The 25,124-nt window shown below is 41.0% G+C and overlaps 1 protein-coding gene across 1 annotated transcript in view; it reads right to left on the bottom strand.

Moving 5' to 3' along the window:
- Positions 1–25,124, bottom strand: part of ttn.1 (titin, tandem duplicate 1) — a 143,868-nt gene that overhangs the window by 29,014 nt on the left and 89,730 nt on the right. The window contains 18 exon segments of the mRNA XM_016445598.1: positions 5–8,356; positions 9,025–17,829; positions 17,903–18,205; positions 18,326–18,913; positions 19,020–19,316; positions 19,417–19,791; positions 19,888–20,478; positions 20,581–20,868; positions 20,982–21,272; positions 21,396–21,683; positions 21,826–22,131; positions 22,221–22,523; positions 22,603–22,905; positions 23,019–23,306; positions 23,410–23,709; positions 23,811–24,113; positions 24,204–24,503; positions 24,598–24,873. Of these exon segments, the coding sequence (XP_016301084.1) occupies positions 5–8,356; positions 9,025–17,829; positions 17,903–18,205; positions 18,326–18,913; positions 19,020–19,316; positions 19,417–19,791; positions 19,888–20,478; positions 20,581–20,868; positions 20,982–21,272; positions 21,396–21,683; positions 21,826–22,131; positions 22,221–22,523; positions 22,603–22,905; positions 23,019–23,306; positions 23,410–23,709; positions 23,811–24,113; positions 24,204–24,503; positions 24,598–24,873 (22,557 nt within the window).

Raw genomic sequence — 25,124 nt, 5'->3', positions numbered from 1 at the left:
TTACCTGTAATCTTGGTTCCATCTTTAGTTTCAACAGGTACACCTGATCCAAACTCATTTTCTCCAGCGACTCTAAAATAGTAAATTGCACCTTCTTGCAAGTCTTCAACCTTGTATGTCAGACTGTGGCAGTTGCTTGTTACGCATACCCAGGCCTTTTTGCTTGCTTCACGTTTCTCAACATGATAAGCCTTAACAGCATCTCCTCCATCATTCTCTGGAGGCTCCCAAGTAACTGTTGCAGAATCTTTTGTGACTTCTGTAATTTTCACATTAGTTGGTGGTCCAGGGCTATCAAGGACTTTGACCACCATTGGCAAAGATGCTGTTCCAACACCATTGTCCAAAGTAACAATGTATTGTCCAGAGTCATTTCTTGTTGCTTTCTCAACAGTAATAGATGTGCATGTTTCTGTTGTTTCTATGCTTGCCCTTGCTTTGAGATCAACCTCCTCTTTATTCCATGTAACTGAAGGTACTGGCTTTCCTTTAAACAGAGCCGTCAAAGTAAATGAATTACCATGCTTGACAATTAAAGTTTTTCGCATCTCAATGTCAACGTCAAATACAGGTTCCTCCTTTCTCTCCGTTGCTGACTGTGACTCAGAGACAGGTGACTGTTCACTGACACCAAGTTTGTTAACTGCTTTAACAGCAAATACATACTCCACATCAGTTGTAAGACCAGAAACTGTGAATTCATTGCTTTTTGTCATCTGAATAACCACAATCCATTCCTCATCCTCAGATTTCTTATATTCTACACTGTATCCAAGGATCTGTGCACCACCATCAGATAATGGCTTTTTCCAGGCAATAGTAATTGAATTCTTGGTATGATCCAGAATCTTAGGTTTAGTTGGTGGGGATGGTACCAAAAGTTCATCCTCTGCCCTTGCTGAAGGAGATGGGTCACTGGCTAGACTCAAGCCTGCTGCATTTTCAGCATAAACTCTAAACTCATACTCACATCCTCTTCTTACTTTTGATATCACAGCTGTTAGGTCTTTCACAATGTCCCTGTTCACACGGACCCAGCGAAGACCAGATTTATCTCGCCTTTCAATTACATATCCAAGGATCTCACTGCCTCCATCAGATGCAGGCTTTGCCCATGTTAGCCTCATTTCCTCACTGGTCACGCTTGTAATTTCAACATTTGTTGGAGCTGCAGGGATAGTGTATGGTTCAGTGACCTTGACCATTTCACTTTCAAGGGCTTCACCAAGTCCAAACTTGTTGACAGCTAATACTCTGAATATGTACTCATTTCCTTTTAGGAGCTTAGTGACCTTGAATGTTGTGGTTTTGACCTCTCCATGTACAAGTGTCCATGCCAATCGACTGGTCTCTCGTTTCTGAAGAACATAATGTGTTATTTCAGAGCCACCAATTTCTTGTGGTGGTCCCCATGACAATGTGCATTCCTCTGCTGTGAGGCCTGTTACTGATAGTGGTCCTGCTGAAGGTCCTGGTTTATCCAGAATAACACAGTTTACTGGTGTCGTGACACTTCCTGCAACATTCTGTAAAGTCAAAGCATACTGTCCAGAATCACTCCTTTTGCAGTCTTTAACTACTATCATAGTACTAGTATCTGTTCCAGTTATCTGAATTCTTGCCTTCTGTTCAATTTCACGCCCATCCTTTAACCAAGATGCAACTGGAAGTGGGCGCCCTGCAATGTCAGCATTAATCTTCAGGGTATCCCCAGCTTTTACTACCACAACATCCTTGAACTTGACATCCATCATAATACGTGGTGGATCTACATTATCTTTAACTGTAATAGGACCAGTGTTGTCAGATGGCTCACTGAATAGTCCAGCAGCATTCTTTGCGATGACATGGAAATCATACTTCTCATCCAATGTTAGGCCAGTAACATCAAAACAAGTCTCTATAACATTAGTAAAATTGCATCTTATCCAGCGACCCTCTGGGAGATCTCTACGTTCAATTATGTAGCCAGTAACTTTGGCTCCACCATCATACTCAGGCTTTGTCCAAAAAAGAGATACAGAGGATTTGGTAATGCTAGTTACTACAGGCTGACTAGGAGGATCACAAGGATCTCGTGCAGCTATGGGCTCACTGGCTTTGCTTGCTTTCCCAATTCCAGCAATATTTTCAGCATAGATACGGAATTCATATGTCATGCCTTCCTCAATGCCAGTTACTTTGAATTCAGTATCCTTGATAATTGTCCTGTTCACCTTTGTCCAAAAAATACTGCTTCTCTCCTTGCGTTCTAAATGATAGCCAAGGACTGTGCTACCACCATCATTAACTGGCTCATTCCATGTGACAAGCATGAAGACCTTGGTGGCATGAGCTACACGGGGTGTAGAAGGTGGCCCAGGCTGTTTGAATGTGTACTCTGCAGTAATTCCTGGAGAGTCAATTGGCTTACCCTTTCCATAGCGATTCACTGCATAGATGCGTAACTGGTACTCAGAACCCTGTGTCAATCGAGGTACTTTGACTGAGGTTCTGGCAACATTTGTTGAAACAATCTGCCACTCTGTTGTGTTAGTATCTCTCTTCTCAACAATGTAATTATTGATGGAGCATCCACCATCATATTCTGGAGGGGCCCATGACAATGTAATACTGTCAGAAGTCACAGCATCAACCTTCACGGAAGCTGGTGGCCCAGGTTCATCAAGAACAACAACACCAATGTCTGTGGACTTGGTGCCTGCTGTATTAGCAAGGCTGATTTCATATTTACCAACATGCTCAATAGCAGCTTCTTTGATGACGATTTTACTTGACACCATCGTGTTGACAATTGAAAGAGAGGTTGTTTGCCTCAAAGGAAGGCCATCCTTCTTCCAAGAGACAACTGGCTTAGGCCTGCCTCTCACAGGAACTTCCACAGTAAGATCATCTCCAGCCTTAACACTGTATGTATTGAACAGCAGGTGAACAGAGGGTTCAATCTCAATATCTTTAGCTACAACAGGTACACCAAGTTCTTGAGGCTCACTCTTGCCCTTCTCATTCAATGCTATAACCCTGAATGAGTATGTTTCACCAGGCGTGAGGTTGCTCACAGTAGCCTCTGGAACCTTAACTGTGCAGCTTACACCCCATTTGTCACTACTCTTGGGTTGCATCTCTACATTGTAGCAGATGATTTTACTGCCTCCATCGTGGACAGGCTTAACCCAAGTAAGTGTAACACAATTCTTTGTGACATCCACAAGAGTTACTTTTCCTGGAGGCATAGGTACCTGTGCAACCTTAATAGGATTCTTTGTTTCTGCCATCACACCAAAGCCATACTCATTAACAGCACATACACGGAAGTAGAAAATGCCTCCTTCCTGCAGTTCATCCACTTTAAAGGACGTCTGTGTGCAGTTGCTTGTGACAGTTGTATAAGCTTTCCTTGTAGATTCTCGCTTCTCAACAACATAATTGGTTATTTTAGCCCCACCATCTGTAAGTGGTGGGTACCAGCAGAGAGTCACTGAATCTTTCTTTACATCTTTCACTTCAAACTTCTGTGGAGAACTTGGTGTATCAAGCACCCTGACATTAACAAATGCTGATTTTGTGCCACTCTTGTTCTCAAGAGTCAAGACATATTTTCCACTGTCAAATCTATTGACATTGTCAATTACAAGCATGGTGTATGAACTGGTTGACTCAATCTGAGCACGCTCAGTTAGAGTCCCATCCTCCTTTTCCCATTTGATGGATGGCTCAGGTCGACCTCTAATTGTAATGAAAAGACGAAGGGATCCTCCTGCACGAACAGAGACAACTTTCCTGAGGTCAGCATCAAGTTCAATTTCAGGTGCTTCAATCTTTTCAGATGCAGTCACAGATCCATGAACATCAGCAGGTTCACCAACTCCTTCAGAATTAATTGCACAAACACGGAAATTATATTCAACATTTTCCTTCAGGTTTTCAACTGTGAGGCGTGTTGCTTGAATACCAGCTGGAGGTGTGCATATGATCCATTCCTCTGAAGAAACATCTTTCATCTCAACAATATAACCTTTAATATATGCACCACCATCTGTAGCAGGTTTTCCCCAAGACAGAGAGACAGATGAGCTTGTGTGATCTGTCACTTTAGGATGATGAGGTGGACCTGGGGGAGTTGTGGCATTTATTGCTCTATAAAATAGAGATAGGTCACTAAATTCTCCCACACCAGATTCATTTTCAGCAGACACACGGAACTCATAGAAATGTCCCTCTGACAGACCAGTTACTTTGAAATGCAGATTGGTCAGCTTCTGTCGGTTGCATTTTGTCCACCTCACACCATCTTTGTCACGCTTCTCTAAGTGATAACCCGTAATTTCTGCTCCACCATTGCTCTCTGGGGCATTCCATGATAGAGTTATTGAATCCTTTGTTATCTCACTTGCTTCTGGTGTTGATGGCGCACCTGGTGGCTTGTATGGATTGCGTGCAATAATTGCCTCAGATTCCAGAGGTTCACCAATGCCATATTTGTTGACAGCCATAACTCTAAAGATATACTCATCACCTGGCAAGAGCTTGGTCACTTTATAATTCACAGTAGGAATGTTAGAATCAACAACAGTCCATGATAGTCTGCTAGTTTCCCTTTTCTCAAGGATGTAATGAGAAATATTAGCTCCACCATTCTGAGAGGGCTCAGACCAGGACAGATGACATTTGTCAGACATGACGCCAGTCACTCGTAGTGGTCCGGTTGGTGGACCTGGCCTGTCAAGAACTTTTACTGTTATTGGAATTGTTTTTGTTCCACCACTGTTGCTTAATATAAGGTCATAGTGTCCACCATCCAATCTTGTACAATCTTTTATTGTAATAGAAGCATATTTTTGTGTACTTCTTAATTCAATACGCAATGTCTTATCCATTTCCTTTCCTTCTTTTAGCCACTGAATATCAGGTGTGGGTTTACCATGTATATCTGCATCCAAAACTATGTTGGCTCCAGCATTGACAACAATTACATCCTTATACTTAGGATCCATTGAAACACTAGGAGGTTCAATTTCATCTGTAGCAGTAATTGGTCCAGTGCTGTCTGAAGGCTCACTGAAGACACCCACTGCATTTCTTGCAATTACTCTAAATTCATATCGATTGTTTACTGTTAAGCCTGTGATTGTAAATTCTTTCTCAATTACATTGGTAAAATTTGCCCTCATCCATCTGCCCTCAGGCAAATCTCTTCTCTCAACAATATATCCAGTCACTTTGCTGCCACCATCATATTGAGGCTTTGTCCACTGAATCTTAATGTGGTCCTTTGATATTCCAACAGCCTCAGGTGTTCCGGGTGGATCACATGGGTCACGGGCAACAAAGCTCTCTGAAACTTTGCTTGCTCTGCCAATACCAACAATGTTTTCAGCATATACCCTAAATTCATATCCAATGCCTTCTTCAAGATTGCATATTTTGAAAACAGTATCAGTAATAAGGGTTTTGTTTAGTTTTGTCCATAGAATACTTGTTCTTTCTTTGCTCTCAAGATGGTATCCAAACACTGAACTGCCACCATCACTGACTGGTTCATTCCACTCAATTATCATTTGATCCTTGGTGGCAGATTTCACATATGGAGTACCAGGTGGCCCAGGTGGTTTGTAAGGATATTGCACAACAATGGTCTTTGAATCCAAAGGAGCACCCTTACCATATCTGTTCTCAGCAACGACTCTAAACTGATACTCAGCACCTGTTTTCAGCTTGGTAATTTTGAGAGATGTCCTAGCAACTGATCCAGCAACAACTTGCCAAGTAGTTTCAGTGGTGTCTCGCTTTTCAACAATGTAATGCTTTACTTGGCAGCCTCCTGTATACTCCGGAGGTTCCCATGAGATGGAAACAGAATTGTTGCTCACTTCATTCACTTTTATTGGTCCTGTGGGTTGACCAGGTTTATCCAGGATTATGATACTGATATCTTCTTTAACTGCACAAACACTGTTTGTTGCAGTAACTGTATACTTTCCAAGGTCATCTTTACAGGCTTCAGTAATTTGCAGGATTGTGGATGTTGGTGTATTGGAAGTAGTAACTCTGGATGTTACTTTAAGTGACTGTCCATCCTTTGACCAAGTGATCTTTGGTTTTGGACGTCCAAAAATAGGTATTTCAAGTTTGAAATCCTTTCCAGATTTGACACTATATGTGTTGAACTGCAATTTTAGGCTTGGTTCAATTGTGAGGTCATTGGCAATAACTGGAGCAGCAAGGGGCTTTGGCTCGCTTTTGCCTTTCTCATTGTATGCCAAAACACGGAACAAATATTCCTGACCGCCAGTCAGTCCAGTGACTGTTCCTTCACACGTTTTTACATTTGCTGCTACACCCCATTTGTCAGTACCTTTTGGCTGCATTTCAATTAAGTAGCCTGCAATCCTACTACCTCCATCATGCTCTGGCTTTTCCCAGGTCAGAGATGCACTGACTTTTGTCACATCTGTCGGCATCACCTTTCCAACTGGCTGAGGTACTTCAGATGCCTTTGAAGCAGTTTTTGTTTCAACCAGCAAACCAACACCATATTCATTTTCAGCCATTACTCTGAAATAATACATGGCCCCTTCTGCAAGATTTTCTACCTTATAAGTTGTTTTGCTACACTTGGTTGTTATATTTGCATAGGCTTTTCTTGTGGATTCACGCTTGTCAACAATATAATTCTTGATCTTTGCACCTCCATCAATAAGTGGTGGTTCCCAAACAAGTGTAACAGAGTCCTTCTTGATATCCTTAACTACAAGGTTTAGTGGTGCTCCAGGTGTATCTAACACTTTAACAGCCACAAATTCAGAGACAGAGCCACTGCTGTTCTGTAGAGTAACTGTGTATTTTCCAGAATCCCTTCTATCACAGGAGTCAATTGAAAGCTGGGTGAAGTTAAAACTCTTTTCAAGCACTGTCTTTTCTGACAGTTCACCTTCATCTTTAGTCCATTTGATATCTGGTATTGGTCTACCTTTGAATGGTACATTGATTCTTACTGATCCCCCAGCACGAACAACAATGCCTTTCCTTAGCTCTGAATCCAGGTGAATTTCAGGGGTCTCCAGCTTGTCCTCAGGCTTGGCAGTTCCTGGAATGACTGCAGGTTCTCCAACACCTAATTTATTGATGGCACATATTTGAATTTTATATTCTTTTTGTTCTGTTAGCTTAGCGATTTCAAATTTGTTGACACGTAAGCCAGTAGGGGGAGTGCACATAGTCCATTCTTCCTCTTCAGCTTTGCAGATCTCTACAATATATCCTTGAATTGCACATCCTCCATCATTAAGGGGTTTTCCCCATGCCACTGTAATTGAAGTCTTGGTGGTATCAACAACATGTGCATGCATAGGTGGGCCAGGTTTGTATTTGGGATCACAAGCCTTGTAGTACGAAGTTGGCAAGCTTGGTTCTCCAATTCCAGCTGAATTTTCAGCTGACACTCTGAATTCATACTCATGATCCTCAATTAGGCCATGCACTCTGAAGCATACATCAGTTACTTTTTGTCTGTTGCATCTTGTCCATCTAATTCCAGATCTGTCTCTCTTCTCAATAATGTATCCAATAATTTCACTTCCACCATCAGTATCTGGAGTACTCCAGCAAATAGTCATAGAGTCCTTTGCAATATTTGTTACCTCAATCATTTGTGGTGATCCAGGGTGACTAAATGGATCTTTCATTATTACGGATGGTGCTTCAAATGGCTCACCAATACCGTAACTGTTTGCAGCCATGACACGGAATATATATTCATTACCTTCCAGGAGCTTTGTCACTTTGTATGTTGTAGTTTTGCAATCATTACAGACCACAGTCCAAGCAAGTCGACTTGTCTCACGTCTCTCAATAATGTAATGAGTGATAGTGTTTCCTCCATCATCTAGTGGAGCACGCCATATCAGTGTGCATTTATCACTGGACACGCCTGTGACATGAAGAGGCCCTTCTGGTGGACCTGGTTTATCAAGTACTTTCACATGGAATTGAACAGTCTGAGATCCAGCAACATTAGTGAGCTGAAGAGTGTAGTTTCCACCATCTTGTCTGACCGCATCTTTCACTATTATCAATGCTCTGTTGTCAGTGTTCTTGATGTCACATCTAATTGTGTTTTCAAGCTCCTTGTCATTCTTAAACCACTGGATTGCAGGAAGTGGCTTACCATGGACATCAGCATCAAGTTTGAATGTATCACCTGCATTCACAATTAGAGTCTGAGTGTATTCTGGGTCAATTGAGAACTTTGGTGGCTCTACCTCATCCAATGCAGCAATAGGTCCACTGTTGTATGATGGTTTGCTGATAGTGCCAACTGCATTCTTTGCAATTACCCTGAAGTCGTACTTGGCACCTTCTGTCAGCCCAGTGACAGTAAAATTGGTTTCAATAACATTTGTGAAACTTGCTTTCATCCAGCGTCCTTCAGGAAGATCACGTTTCTCAACAGTATAACCAGTGATAACACTTCCACCATCATACTCTGGTTTTGTCCATTGGATAGTTATTGAATTTTTAGTCACATGGACAGCTTCTGGGGTTCTCCATCATCTAGCGGAGCATGCCATATCAGTGTGCATTTATCACTGGACACGCCTGTGACATGAAGAGGCCCTTCTGGTGGACCTGGTTTATCAAGTACTTTCACATGGAATTGAACAGTCTGAGATCCAGCAACATTAGTGAGCTGAAGAGTGTAGTTTCCACCATCTTGTCTGACCGCATCTTTCACTATTATCAATGCTCTGTTGTCAGTGTTCTTGATGTCACATCTAATTGTGTTTTCAAGCTCCTTGTCATTCTTAAACCACTGGATTGCAGGAAGTGGCTTACCATGGACATCAGCATCAAGTTTGAATGTATCACCTGCATTCACAATTAGAGTCTGAGTGTATTCTGGGTCAATTGAGAACTTTGGTGGCTCTACCTCATCCAATGCAGCAATAGGTCCACTGTTGTATGATGGTTTGCTGATAGTGCCAACTGCATTCTTTGCAATTACCCTGAAGTCGTACTTGGCACCTTCTGTCAGCCCAGTGACAGTAAAATTGGTTTCAATAACATTTGTGAAACTTGCTTTCATCCAGCGTCCTTCAGGAAGATCACGTTTCTCAACAGTATAACCAGTGATAACACTTCCACCATCATACTCTGGTTTTGTCCATTGGATAGTTATTGAATTTTTAGTCACATGGACAGCTTCTGGGGTTCCAGGAGGATCACATGGATCACGAGCAACAAAGCCCTCTGAGATTTTGCTGCATCTGCCAATGCCAACGATATTTTCAGCATATACTCTGAACTCATATTCAACACCTTCCTCTAAAGGACTGGTTTTGAATTTTGTTTCTTGAATCAGTGTCTTATTTATCTTTGTCCAAATAATGCTGTTTCTCTCCTTCCTTTCAAGATGATATCCAATAATGCTGCTGCCTCCATCTGAAATGGGCTCATTCCACTCAACAACCATATGGTCCTTTGATAGGCATGATACAAATGGAGTTCCTGGTGGTCCTGGTTCTCTATATGGATACTGAGCAACAACAGTCAAAGAGTCCAGAGCATAGCTCTTGCCATACCTGTTCTGAGCAATGATTCTGAATTGATATTCAGCACCGGTCTTCAGTCGTAGTACTTTAAATTTTGTTCTTGCTAATGAAATTGCAACATTCTCCCATGTTGTAGAAGTTGTATCTCTCTTTTGCACAATATAATTTGAAATTGGGCAACCACCAGTATACTTTGGAGCATCCCATGACAATGTAATGCTTGAAACAGTTATCTCATCAAATCGCACAGGGCCAGTTGGTGGGCCAGGTTTATCAAGAGTGATGATTTCAATGGTTGCATCCTTTTGTCCAACAGCATTGGACACGTTCATTCCATACATTCCACCATCTTCTCTGGCTGCTTCTTTGATGCTAAGAACAGTGCTGTGTGCTGTATTAGAAATATTAACCCTTGTTGTGAATTTGAGGGCTGCACCATCCTTTGTCCATGTGACCTTTGGCTTTGGACGACCAGAAACTGGGATTTCAACTTGAAGGTCCTTTCCGACAAGAACACTGTAGTTGCTAAACGCAGGTCTTACATCAGGCCCAAAGACAAGGTCCTTTGCTTGCACGGGGACAGCAAGTGTTCTTGGGTCACTCTTTCCTTTTTCATTGATAGCAATTATTTTGAAAGTGTACTCTTCTCCAGGGATCAAATGACTGATTACAGCTTCCAGTGTTTTTACATTGGCACATCCAGACCATTTATCACTACCCTTGACCTGCATTTCTACAAGGTATTGAAGAATTCTACTGCCACCATCATGAACGGGCTTTTCCCAAGAAAGAGACACACTTGTTTTAGTAACATCTACAACACTTAATTTTCCAGGACATTGTGGCACCTCTGAAACCTTCAAAGGATCTGTGATATCTGCAGGTAGCCCTATACCATGTTCATTTTCCGCAAGCACTCTGAAATAGTAACTGCAGCCTTCTTGAAGTGTTTCAACTTTCCAAGAAAGTTTGTGGCAATTTGTGACAACGGCAGAGAATGTTTTTCTTGTGCTCTCACGTTTTTCAACAATATAATTTTTTATCTTTGCTCCACCATCTAAACTTGGAGGCTCCCATGTAAGAGTAACAGATTCTTTTGTAATTTCTTTAACTTTGAAGTTGATTGGAGCGCTTGGTGTGTCAAGGACTTTCACAATAATTGTTTCAGATTTTGCACCAGCAGAGTTTTCTGCAGTAACAATATATTTGCCACTGTCTGCCCTGTTGACTTTATCAATCACAAGAGAAGTGTGACTGCTGGTGGTCTCAGTCTGTGCTGTTTCCTTAATCTGCCCACCATCTTTTTCCCATTTGATTTGTGGTGTTGGTCTTCCTTTGAAAGGGATGAACATCCTAAGAGAACCTCCTGCTTTAATACGTACAAGCTTTCTAAACTCAGCATCAATATCAAGATCTGGTTCCTCAGTTTTGTCCTCTGGCAGAATGGGCCCTGCAACATCAGCATGCTCCCCAACACCAAGCTTGTTAACTGCACAAACCCTGAATTTATATTCCTGCTTTTCTTTCAGATTTTCCACATTAAAGCGTGTCAGTTTAACGCCTGCTGGTGGTGTGCACATTGTCCATTCATCTGCAACTGCCTTTCCTTCTTCTCCTGGAATCTTTATGTCCTCTATGGCTGCTTTTGCTACACATGCCTCAACAATATATCCCTGGATTTCACAGCCACCATCATAAATAGGCTTTCCCCATGCAAGTACAACAGATGATTTGGTCATGTCTAACACTTTTGGATTAAGTGGTGGACCTGGCTTGAATACAGGATCTAGGGCTTTATAGAATACAGTTGCAGAACTTGCCTCACTAACTCCAGCAGCATTCTCAGCATAAACTCTGAATTCGTAGCGGTGGTTCTCCAGGAGTCCAGTAACTTTAAATGTGAGGTTAGTAACTGTTTTCATGTTGCATCTGGTCCATCTAATGCCTTCCTTGTCATGTTTCTCAATAATATAACCAGTGATAGGAGTACCGCCATCATTTGTTGGGGCCTCCCATGTTATGACCATTGAATCTTTCTTGACATTAGATACTTCCATTCCTTTTGGTGCATCTGGAGGTGTAAATGGATTCTTGATAACAACTGCACTTGATTGGAGGGGCTCACCAACACCAAATTTGTTTACTGGAAAAACTCTGAAAATATATTCATTTCCTTCTAGGAGTTTCATTATTTTAAGGTTTAGAGCTTGGACTTTGGGTTCAACAACTGTCCAAAGTAGTCTGCTAGTCTCTCTCCTTTCAACAATATAATGAGTGATCTTGCTGCCACCGTCTTGTTTAGGTGGTTTCCAAGAAAGGCAGCAATGTTCACTGGTTACACCTGTAATAGAGATGGATCCCTCTGGTGGTCCAGGCTTATCTAGGACACAAATATTGACCTGTACAGTTTTCTCTCCTCCTGGATTTTTCAGCAGTAGAGTATATTGACCTCCATCAGCAAGTTTGGCTTCCTTAACAGTCAAACAGGTATAGCTATCTGCGCTTTTAATTTCATGAGATATGGTGTTTCCAAGTTCCTGCTCACCCTTCATCCAACAGATTGATGGTGTTGGTTTTCCATGAATATCTGCATCAATCTTGAAGTTGTCTCCTGCATTTACAACAATTGTTTGAGTGTACTCTGGATCTATGCTGATACGCGGTGGTTCAATCTCATCTTTTGCCACGATAGGTCCAGTACTATATGAAGGATCACTGAAAACTCCAGCAGCATTTCTTGCAATGACACGGAACTCATATTTCTCGTCCTCTGTAAGACCTGTTGCAGTATACTCAGTCTCTATGACATTGGTGAAGTTTGCTTTCATCCAGCGTCCTGCAGGCAATTCTTTCTTTTCTACAATATATCCAGTGACTTTGCTTCCACCATCATACTCTGGCTTGGTCCATGCAATTGCAATAGAATTCTTTGTTATTCTAACTGCTTCTGGTGTTCCAGGAGGATCACAAGGATCTCTAGCAGTATAGCCCTCTGAGATCTTACTAGCCTTCCCGATGCCAACAATGTTTTCAGCATAAACTCTGAATTCATATTCCATGCCTTCTTCAAGACCTGTTGTCTTGAAAGTTGTGTCTTGGATTATGCTTTTGTTTAGTTTCATCCAACGAATGCTATTTCTCTCTTTTCGCTCAAGGTGATATCCTAAGACTGTGCTTCCACCATCAATAACAGGTTCATTCCACACTATCACCATACTATCTTTTGTGGAAGACTGCAAGAAAGGTGTTCCAGGAGGGCCCGGTAGTTTGTACGGGTACTGTGCAACAACACATTCAGACACAAGCAGAGGGCTTTTGCCATATCTATTCTCTGCTGCAATTCTGAATTGATATTCAGAGCCTGCCTTCAGTCTTCCTGCCTTAATTTGAGTTCTTGCTAGATTTGCTGCTACAATCTGCCAATTAGTTGTGGATGTGTCCCTCTTTTCTACTATGTAATTATTAATGGTGCAGCCCCCGTTATACTCTGGTGGCTTCCAAGAAATGCTAACACTGTCAGATGTTACTTCATCAACTTTAACAGGGCCTGTTGGTGGACCAGGTTTGTCAAGAACAACAATTCTAATGTCTACTTTTGTCTCACCAGCTGTATTTGATAGTTTAATACTATACTGGCCAACATCATCTCTACATGCTTCTTTGATTACTAAATTCAGCTGTGTATCCGTAGAGGAAAAGTTAACTCTGGTTGTTCGTTTAAGTGGAACTGTTTCCTTTAGCCATGAAATAGTAGCTTTGGGACGAGCATTATATGGAATATCAACTGTCAAATCCTCTCCTGCCAGGACACTAAATGTGGAGAACAACATCTTAGCAGATGGAGCAAATACAAGGTCCTTGGCAATCACAGGCACACCAATTTGACGAGGATCACTGGTTCCCTTTTCATTCCTTGCAGAAACACGGAACATATACTCTTCACCAGGTGCAAGCCCAGTAATAACTGCTTCGGGTACCTTGACAATCACAGCTTGTGTCCATTTTTCATTCCCTTTGCTCTGCATCTCTACAACATATGCAACCACTCTGCTTCCTCCATCATGTTCAGGCTTTTCCCATGATAATGTCACACTTGTCTTTGTAACATCCTGAAGTGTAATTTTGCCAGGGGGAAGTGGCTTCTCAGACACTTTAACAGATTCACCAGTCTCCATAGGGAGACCAATGCCATATTCATTTTCTGCCAGAACTCTGAAATAGTAGTTGCATCCTTCTTGGAGCTGGTCAACTGTGTAAGTAGTTTTGTGACAATTGGCATTTACTGTAGCATATGCTTTTCTTGTAGCCTCACGCTTCTCAACAATATAATTCTTAATTTTTGTGCCACCGTCATTAAGTGGAGGATCCCAAACAAGTGAAACAGATTCTTTAGTGACCTGGCTTATTTTTAAGTTTTGTGGTGCTCCAGGTGTATCTAGAACTCTAACTATTACAGAGACAGTCTTTGTTCCAGAGCTGTTTTCTACAGTCAAATTGTATTTGCCACTGTCAAACCTATTCACATTGGCAATAACCAGTGATGTAAAAGATGACGTTGTTTCAATGGTAGCTCTGTCTAAAGGTTCATCATTCTCTCTTGACCATTTGGCCTCTGGTGTTGGTCTACCTCTAATTGGCACAAAAAGTCTTAGTGTATTGCATGCTCTGATGTTCACTATCTTACGAAGTTCAGCATCAAGGTCAGCCTCTGGTGGTATGAGTCGTTCCTCTGCTTTAGGTGAACCTGGTACAGGTGCTGCTTCTCCAATACCCTCGCTGTTTACAGCTGACACATTCATTTTGTATTCCTGATTTTCTTTAAGATTCGTGATTGTAAATGATGTCCCCTTTACACCATCTTTAGGGGAGACAATTGTCCATTCGTCCTCTTCAGTTCCAGGGAGACAGGTCTCAAGAATATAGCCAGTAATTTCAGAACCACCATCATAAACTGGTTTGTTCCATGCAAGCGTGATGGAAGAACTTGTTGTGTCCAGGACTCTAGGGTTGCCAGGAGGACCTGGTTTGAAAAGAGCATCTGTGGCCTTGACAAATGGTGATGAAGGACTTGACTCACTTATTCCTGCTGCATTTTCAGCAAAAACTCTGAATTCATATTCATGGCCTGGAACAAGAGCAGTCACCTTGAAATGCAAGTCAGTAACATTCCTCTTGTTGCATTTTACCCAACGCAAACTAATCCTGTCTCTTTTCTCAATACGATAGTTGGTGATTTCACTTCCACCATTACTAGCAGGTGCACCCCAACACAGGACTACTGAATCCTTAGTGACCGCTGTTATCTCAGGTGTTTGTGGAGGATCTGGTCGTACATATGGATTTTCTGCAATTATTGCTTCAGACTCAAGAGGTTCTCCAACACCATACTTGTTAACAGCCATAACTCTGAAAATGTATTCATTTCCTTTGAGCAACTTTGTCACTTGGTACTGATTAACCTGCAATTCTGATGCCACATTTGTCCAAGCAAGTCTGCTTGACTCACGTTTTTCAATAACATAATGTTCAATGTTTGCACCGCCATCATCTGCAGGTGGATTCCATGTTAGCACACATTTTTCAGCTGTAATATCGGAAACTGTCAGAGGTCCCCTAGGTGGTCCTGGTCTATCAAGAACCTTTACATTGAAAACATGCTTAGCAAAGCCACCAACATTTGTTGCTGTCAGAATAAATTTACCACCATCCCTTCTGACAGAATCCTTGTTGATCAAGACTGATGTAAGTTCTGTCATTTTGATCTGTAGTTTGGATGTGTTTTCAACATCTTTTCCATCTTTCGTCCAAACCATAGATGGTAATGGCTGGCCTGCAACATCAGCTTCAAGTCTGAACACCTCTCTAGCTTTGACAAGGACAATATCTTTAAATTTAGCATCAACCATAATCCTTGGTTCTTCAATGTCATCTTTGCAAATAATTGGATCTGATGGGTCTGATGGGTTACTAACAGCACCAGCTGAATTTCTTGCAAGTACACGGAATTCATAGGATTCGTCTTGTGTTAGACCACTTATAGTGAAAGTGGTTTCAAGTATATTTGTAAAGTTAGCTCTCATCCAGCGCCCAGCTGAAAGATCTCTCTTTTCGACAGTATAGCCAGTAATCTTGAATCCGCCATCATACTCTGGCTTCGGCCACTGAATAGTAATGGCATTTTTGGACACATGGATTGGTACAGGTTGACCAGGTGGATCCACTGGATCAAGAGCGAGCATTGGTTCAGAAGCTTTGCTTGGTTTTCCAGTTCCAGCTATGTTTTCAGCAATCACACGGAATTCATATGCCACACCATCCTCTAGTCCTGTGGATTTGAACAGATTTCCAATCACAAGTGCCTTGCTAATTCTGTGCCAAACAATACTGTTCCTCTCTTTCCTTTCAACATGGTAACCAATGACCTCACTTCCACCATCAGAAACAGGCTCATTCCAACCAATTGTCATTGTATCCTTAGTGAAAGTGACAACTTTGGGTGTTCCAGGTGGCCCAGGTACCTTAAATGGATATGCAGCAACCACTGCCTCTGACATTAATGGAGGCCCTGTACCATATCTGTTTTTGGCCTTGACACGGAATTGATATTCAATTCCTGTTGTTAAACGAGTTGCTTTAAATGTTGTACGAATAATCAAAGAGGAGAGTTCTACCCATGTCTGGCTAGTAGTTTCCCTTATTTCTACTATATAGTTATTGATTGGTACACCTCCATCATTTTCAGGAGCTTCCCATGAGAACTCAATGAAAGTACGAGATATTTTGTCCAGTTTAATTGGTCCCTTTGGTGGTCCAGGCAAATCATGTACTTTTACTGTGATGCTATCTGTAACAGAGCCCACGATGTTCTTTCCTGTCATTGAGTATATTCCACTGTCACTCCTTAAACATTCATTTATGATCAAGATAGTTGAGGTAGAAGTATTTTCAATCATTGTCCTTTGTGTTAATTTGAGGGCTTGATTGTCTTTCTGCCAGGAAACTGTAGGCTTAGGACGTCCAGAAACAGGCACCTCAACCTTTATATCTTCACCAGCCTTGGCAATAACTATCTTCTGACACACACCACGGAGATCAAATTCTGGTTCTGAACTTTGTTCTTTGATAACAACAGGCTTGCTTACACGAGGACAACTTCGCCCAGAATTGTTCACCGCCATTACACGGAATATGTACTCTTCATTTTCATTAAGATTTTTTACAGTAAAGTCCAAAGACTTCACAGTTGTCACATGGGCCCACTGGTCTGTTCCTTTCTTTTGTGCTTCAATTACATACCCAGTAACCCTACTTCCACCATCATGTTTTGGTTTAGTCCATGCAAGCCTAACTGTGTGCTTTGTAACATCAGTAAAAGTTACATTTTCTGGTGGAGTTGGTGCTTGAGATACTCTGATTGGGTCTGGGGTTTCAACTGCTTCACCAATGCCATACTCATTTTCAGCAGAAACTCTGAAATAATATTCCAAACCCTCTGCCAGATCGGAAACTCCGATGGAGCATGGCTCACATTGTGTGATCACAGCAGCATATGCCTTGCGAGTAGATTCTCTCTTCTCAATGATGTAATTGGTAATTTTAGAACCTCCATCAATAATAGGCATTTCCCATTCCAATGTGATGCTCTCTTTGTCAATTGCTTTGGGTTTCAGATTGAGAGGAGGACCAGGGGAGTCCAAAACCCTTACAACCACAGAAACAGTCTTCTTGCCAGCAGTGTTCTCTAATGTTAAATCATATTTCCCTGCGTCGCGTCTATTACAGTCGGGAATGACCAACAGGGTGTATGATTCGGTATTGTCGATGATTGCGCGAGTTTTCAATGGTGTGTCCTCTTTTGTCCAAGTCACTATAGGGGTTGGGCGTCCTTTAATAGGAATAAATAAACGAATAGAGGCACCTGCCCTAACAACTAACGTTCTTCTGAGTTCTACATCTAGCTCTAAATCAGGGATTTCTTCACGTTCCACAATTTCAACAAGATCCTCTGTTTGTGATGGTTCACTAACCCCCATTACATTCATTGCACTAATTCTAAAATTATACTTCACTCCAGCTTGCAAACTGGGGACAACAAACTCAGTGATCCTCAAAGGTGTAGCTGTATCTTTCACCCATTCTTCTTCTCCCTCCTTTTTGTGCTCAACAAGGTATCCTGTAACTTCCATTCCACCATCACTAAGTGGTTTGCCCCAGTGCAATTCAGCTGTGGTTTTTGTTGTGTCAGTGACTCTTGGGTTGACTGGAGGACCAGGTACATCTGGAAATTGATAACATATATATTAGGACCTTCTTTGCTATCATATCAAATATAAAATAATCACTTTACTTACCTGCAACAAGCTTTGTCCTCACTGGCATTGAAGGTTCACTTGGCTCACCAAAACCAGCCTTATTCTCAGCAGTTACTCTGAATTCATATTCATCTCCCTCTTTTAGCCCTTTCACTTCAAAGTGGAGGTCAGCAATTGTTTTCTTTGATGCTCGAGTCCATCTCATGCCCTTCTTTTCTTTCCTCTCAACCATGTAGCCTATTATATCACTTCCACCGTCATCAGCTGGTCTTTTCCAAGCAATGGTAACAGAATTTCCACCAACATTTTCAATTTCTGGTTTAGCTGGCGAACCAGGGGGACCTGAAATAAGTAATATGTCTCTTGAGAATCTTATTGCATATATATATCCAGCTATGCAGATTCACACAAACGAACAGTATGGAAATAATATATGAGAGACTGAGTTTTCTTTAAACATACCATAGCTATCCACCATTTTTACTGGTTCAGAGTGGGAAGCATCACCAGCTCCAGAACTGTTGACAGCAGAAACTCTGAAGATGTATTCATTTCCCTGGATAAGCTTATTGGCAACAAAGTGGCAGTCAATAATTTTTTCAGCAAGAATGGTCCAAAGGAGACGGCTTGTTTCTCTTTTCTCCAAAGTGTAGTATTTAATTGGAGATCCCCCATCCTCATGAGGTGGTGTCCATGTCAAAGTGACCTTTTCAGATGAAATTCCACTAGCTTCAATTGGCCCTGGTGGACCGGGAACATCTAAAATTGTTACTTTCACAATTTCTTCTTTCACACCAAATGGGTTACTTGCTGTAATTGTGTACTCTCCTGAATCCTTCCTACTTGCATACTTGATAGAAAGAGTAGAAGAAGAAGGTGTAGTTTCTATCTGGCACACATCTGATGGCTTGAAATACTTTCCACCCTTTGACCACACAGAGGTTGGCTGAGGTTTGCCCAGAATGCTTGTTGCAGTAATTACAATAGTATCTCCAGCCCTGACAGTTAGCCCCTCCTTGACTGTTGGATCAATTATAATGGTTGGTGCCGCTGCAAAATAATAACAAACTAATCAGCACAGCAATTTCCTAGATTAGATGACATGGAACGTCATTTATTCAAGATGTATCAACTAGAAAGTGTAAATGAGTCTTACCATATTCATCCATGCACACAAGGGTATCAGTTTGTTCAGAGGGTGGACTTATTGCTCCAGCTGCATTCTTTGCTCTGATTCTAAATTCATACTTGCAACCCTCTTGCAAGTCTGCTACAGTATATGCACAGTCCACCACATTTACTGTATTAGCCTTCACCCAGACCTTGGCCGGGAGATCACGTCTCTCAACAATGTAGCCTGTAAGCCTGTGTCCACCATCATATTGAGGCTCAGTCCATTGAAGTGTTACAGTGCTTCTAGTGATGCTAATCACATCAGGTTTGCCAGGTGCATCTGTAATGGTATATGTTCAGTTATTAAAAATTAACCTTACTCAAAGTGGGGTGTATAATGGGGGGATTATATGAGACTCAAGCATTTGAAATTTACTTACCAATTGCATCCAAGGCAACCATTGGCTCAGTGGCAGGACTTGGTCTACCAACACCAGCCAGATTAATAGCCATAACTCTGAACTCATATTCTAGACCCTCTGTTAAGCCTGTCACTTTGAAATTATATATATATATATATATATATATATATATATAAAAAGGACATCCCCATTGTGCGAGAAAAAAAAAAAAAAAAAAAAAAAACCATGTGAAAAACATTGTCTTTATGAAAAGGTTATTGTCTTATATTAATTTAATTATTTTTGTACCTGTGATTGGTGAGCCTCCAGTTTTCCTTGGATCCAACCATGCAAGAGTTGCTGAATCATGACACATACTCATGACTTGAGGGGGTGGAGGTGAATCTGGAACATCTGATGAAATAATCATGAGTAAGAAAGTGAGATTTTTTATTTGATACCTATAGTATCTAAACTATATTGACAATAAATCATTGAAAATCCACTCACTGAATGGATGCTTGGCAACCATAGGCTCTGATTTGAGGCCCTCACCAATTCCATATTTGTTTTCTGCACTAACCCTAAAGATGTATTCAGTTCCCTCATGGAGACCAGTCACTCTGAAAGTGTTTGTGTCCACAGATGAAGACACAGCAACCCACATGTTAGTAATGGAATCACGTTTCTCAAGAATGTAGTTGGTAATTTCTGATCCACCATCATCTTTAGGAACACCCCATTTTAAGGTTGCACCATCTGCAGTCACTTCCTTGAACTTTATTGGTGCAGCTGGAATTCCTGGTTTGCCAACAACTCTGACAAAAATTGTGGACTCTTTCGTTCCAGCAGCATTGCGAAGAGTGATGGTGTATTTTGAGGCATCTGTCCTTTGGCAGTCACGTATCATAAGAGTTGTGTTTACTGCCGTTGATTCTACACACACTCTTCCTGTGTCTGTGAGATTTTCATCCTCTCCCTTCTTCCATGTGACAACAGGGACAGGCTTTCCACTAATAGGAATCTTGAGACGAACTGTGCTTCCTTCTTTTGCAATATAGTTCAAGTTAGGCAACTCTCGTAAGTCACAGCTTGGAAGAACTATAATATATAAAAATAATTAATAAGGAGCACATTTAAAACACAATATAACAGATAGAGCTCAAGTGCATTTTTATGCAAATGCAAAATTAGAAATCTCACCATTGACATTTTTTGCAATCACAGAGAGTTCTTTCACAGGACCATCACCAGAATCATTTGTTGCTTTAACTCTGTATTTGTATTCCCTTCCTTCAACAAGGTCTTTTGCACTATATTGCATATTCTTTGATCTAAGAAGCTCCTTCCATTTATCTTCGCCATTAAGGACTTCTAGCACATATGCAATGATGCGGCTTCCTCCATCACTGATGGGCTTTTTCCAGGAAAGAGTACAAGAGTCCTTGGTTACCAGCAAGGTCTTAAAGTCCATAACTGGTCCAGGTTGTTCTGGAATATATTAAGTTTATTCAGTAATAAATATTAACATTGTTATTATAAAATGTACATTGAAATTGTTTCTGCAATTGAAGATTACATAGTCAAAAATTATATTCACTCACCAGAAGCTCTAACAGCATCCACAGTTTCACATGGCTCACCAATGCCATACATATTTTGAGCCAGAACCCTGAAACAATAAGATCTTCCAGCCTCTAAACCATCAATCTTGAAAGATGTTTTAGTGCAAGTGGTTGAAACATTTGACCATGCTTTCCTTTCTGAATCTCTTTTGTCAACGATGTAACCTGTAATCTCACTTCCACCATCAATTAGAGGTTCATCCCATAGGATGGAGGCACTGTCCTTTGATGTCTCTTTTACCATCAGATTCAGTGGAGGTCCAGGAGTATCTGTTTAGTGTTAAAAGAGATATAATTACTTTAGTTAAAATAAAATATTAACACTATAAACGACAGTATATAAATTAAACTATAAACTATATATCTAAATATAAACGACCTCTTAGGACTCACCAAGGACCTTGACAATAACTGTGTACATCTTCATTCCGCTTACACTGTCAAGATTCAGAATGTATTTCCCTGCATCATTTCTATTGACTTTCTCAACATAAACCAATGTATCAGTGTCTGTTGTCTTGATTATGATTCCTTGTCTGTCCTTAATGTTGGTGTTCATCTTGGCCCAGGTCACCCTGGGGATTGGTCGACCCTTATATGTGGCATGAAGTTTCATTTTACTGCCAGCTGTGAGCACCAAAGTGTCCTTCAGCTCTGCATCAAGCTCAGCCTCAGGAGCAGCTAGAATAACAGAAAAAAAAACATTTATATATTTCAGGCATAAGTTACACAATATTTTAATTTTGTATTTTCATGGCCAGAATTAAAAGAGAATAAACAAAATATACAATTAATGATTTAAAAGTTAGTAAATTATTTGTACCAAAAACATCCTTGGCAACATGTTTTTCAGGAACTTCACAAGGCTGGCTAAATCCAACTTTATTTACAGCAGTAATACGAAGTTGGTACTCTGAGTTCTCCAAGAGTCCAGTCACAGCATAATTTGTATCCTGAAGGTTCTTGGGTACGTTGCATCTTATCCAGTCTGTTGTATTAGTTCTCTTGCATTCAACAAGGTATCCCAAAATTTCACTACCACCATCATTTGCAGGCTTAGTCCAAGTTAGTCTAATGGTGCTGCTGGTCGTGTCTGTAACCTTGGGAGAAATGGGTGGTCCTGGAGGATCTGTAAATAAGTATTAAGAGGAATTCATAAATGCTCTTGCATATTCCTAGATATACAAGATAATGTAAATAGCTTCTGACACAACTCACACAAAGGATCAAGAGCAGAGGCGGCATTAGATGGTTCACTGGGTTTGCCAAGGCCAGCTTTATTAACAGCAATGACTCTAAACTCATACTGAGCTCCCTCAGAGAGACCTCCAACCTCAAGTGTTCTCTCCAGTAAGGGCTTTCTGTTCAGTTTGGTCCAGTTAATTTCCTTGGTCTCACGTTTCTCAACTATGTATCCAAGGATAGGGGATTTTCCATCATCAGATGCTTCCTTCCAACTTACAGTCATACGCTCCTTTGTGATGTTTGTAAGGACCGGTGGGTCACATGCTCCAGGAACAGCTGTAAATGACAAGTGCATTACCATCCAGTAGTAATATATCCAAGAAGTAAAATACATACACCAATAGTAAGGTCTTACTGAAGGGATTCCTTGCAACAACAGGGTCCAATATGATGGCATCACCAGTACCATAGCGATTCTCTGCACAAACACGGAACTGATATTCGTGCCCCTCAATCAGTTTCTCCACTAAACATTCTTTTGTATCACCACTGATTTTAGCAGAAACTTGGGACCAGTTAGCTCTGCTTGTCTCACGTTTATCAACAACATAATTTGTAATTGGAGAACCACCATCTGCAAGTGGAGCCTCCCAGCTCAACTTGATCCGATCTGAAAGTACTTCATCAAACTTGATAGAGGCTGGTGGGCTAGGTATATCTGTGTAAGGGAGAATGTATGATTATCATTTTGCCAAAAGGAGACATGAATATGCTATATCTCAACTTAATTAAGCTAAAGAATAAAGAATAAAATTATATTTTTTTCCTCACCTAAAACTTGGAGTTGTATTTCTGCAGTTGTAGAACCACTTGCATTTACTGCAAGAATTCCATAACTTCCAGTATGAAGTTTAGTAACTGCATCAAGGCTCAGAGAAAAGAGGTGTCTCTTTTGAGACATCTTGAATTCTTTGTCAGCTTTCAACACTTCTCCATTCTTGCTCCATGTAACCTTGGGCATTGGTTTACCAAAAACTTCAGCTTCAAGGCAAACATCTGACCCAGCCTTTATTGGCAACATCTTTTTCATCTGTATTGAAAGCTCTATTCTTGGAGGTACTATAGATAAGCAAACATGAGAGAAAACCAATAAGGCAAATAGCAATTGACAGCCATTTAGAAAACATTTTAAAAGACATTTACAAAATATAAAAATGCTTACCATTTTCTGCAGACACCAGAATGGGGTCAGTGAATTCAGATGGCCTGCTAATGTTAACTGCTGTCTTGGCAATTACCCTAAACTGGTACTTAGCACCCTCTTCTAACCCAGTTGCAGTGTACTCCTCACGAGGCACATTTTGACTACTTGTGTTGCAACGCACCCAAGTGTCTCCCGGAAGCCTCATTGCTTCAACATAGTATCCAATTATCTTGCTTCCACCATCATTCTTTGGTTTGGTCCAAACCAATGTAACTGAGTTCTTAGTCACATCAAGCACTTCTGGTTTTCCAGGAGCATCTACAATTTAAAAAAATAAAACACCAGAAAAACATGGAACATAATCATCTAATACGCAGACATTTATACCTAAGAATTCATTCTATTTTATATGCACATACCAACAGGTGTTCTTGCTGTGATAAACTCAGTTTTCTTGCTTGGTTTCCCCTGACCAGCTCGGTTTATAGCAGACACTCTGAAAGTGTATTCCAGACCCTCAATTAGGCCAGCACAAGGATACTCAGTTGTGCGAACAACAGAATCATTAGCTTTAACCCAAAGGAGACTGTTCCTTTCTTTGCGTTCAATGTAGTATCCAGTAATTGGACTGCCACCATCAGACTCAGGCTTATCCCAAGCCACAAACATGCAGTCCTTGTTCACTTTGTTGATGCGGCAGTTCAAAGGTTCACCAGGAACATCTAAAAAATATTAAACTGTTAAACACTAACAAACAGGACACACCATTTTTATCTCCATTAGATGCTGCTGATGCTTGTTTTTCAACTCACCGAAGGGGAACTTAGCAATCATTCTTTCAGATGTAAGGGGGTCTGAAATACCAAATCTGTTCTCAGCACGAACACGGAAAATATATTCCTTTCCAGGAATAAGCTTTCCGATTCTGCAGCCAGCTTTGCCACAGCTGGAAAGAGCAGTCACCCAGTCACCTCTGCTTACGTCACACTTCTCAACCACATAATTAGTAATATTGCTCCCACCATCTTCAGTAGGTTTGTTCCAAGAGAGTGTGCAGGCATCAGAATCTATGTCACTGATCTCAAATGGTGGCTCAGGTGGTCCAGGAATATCTGACACATAAGAATGTTTGTTGAAAAATTAACTGCATGTTCACATATCCCATTATTGTTGAAGGTGCTGATGATGAAAATGAAAAGTTCTAACCTCTGATGATGATTTTCAAAGTCTGGTCAACTTTTCCAGTGCTGTTCTCAGCAACAAGGCTGTATTCACCACTGTCTTGTCTTGAAACATCCTTAATGATGAGCACACACATGTTCAGAGATTTATGCACAGCAAGACGGCTTGATGGGACTACATTATTTTCTCCCCGTTTCCATTGGCACGCTGGTGCTGGCTTTCCTGATACAAGAGCCTCAACCCTCAGTTTTGCTCCTGCCTTTGCAGTGACCAGCTCAGGCATGATGATTTTGGGCTCCACTGGTAAGAAATGACAAGATTGAACAGGTTTTTAGTGGAAGTGTAGTTCAAAATATGTTTGAGTAATATATGATTTAATAACTTACACATCTGCTCCTTGATCTCATAAGCTTCTCTGGTCTCTGTGGGAAGACTGGACCCCATGGCATTTCTTGCTGCCACTCTGAAGCGATATTTTCTTCCCTCCTTTAATCCAGCAATAGAGATGCTCAAATCTTTTACGACTGTGTACGGCGTCCATTCCTCCTTTT

Source organism: Sinocyclocheilus anshuiensis, unplaced genomic scaffold, assembly GCF_001515605.1.
Source record: "Sinocyclocheilus anshuiensis isolate Anshui unplaced genomic scaffold, SAMN03320099.WGS_v1.1 scaffold179, whole genome shotgun sequence".
Classification (NCBI taxonomy): domain Eukaryota; kingdom Metazoa; phylum Chordata; class Actinopteri; order Cypriniformes; family Cyprinidae; genus Sinocyclocheilus; species Sinocyclocheilus anshuiensis.
The sequence above is the reverse complement of the archived record's forward strand: the minus strand, read 5'-3'. Positions and strand labels throughout refer to the sequence as shown.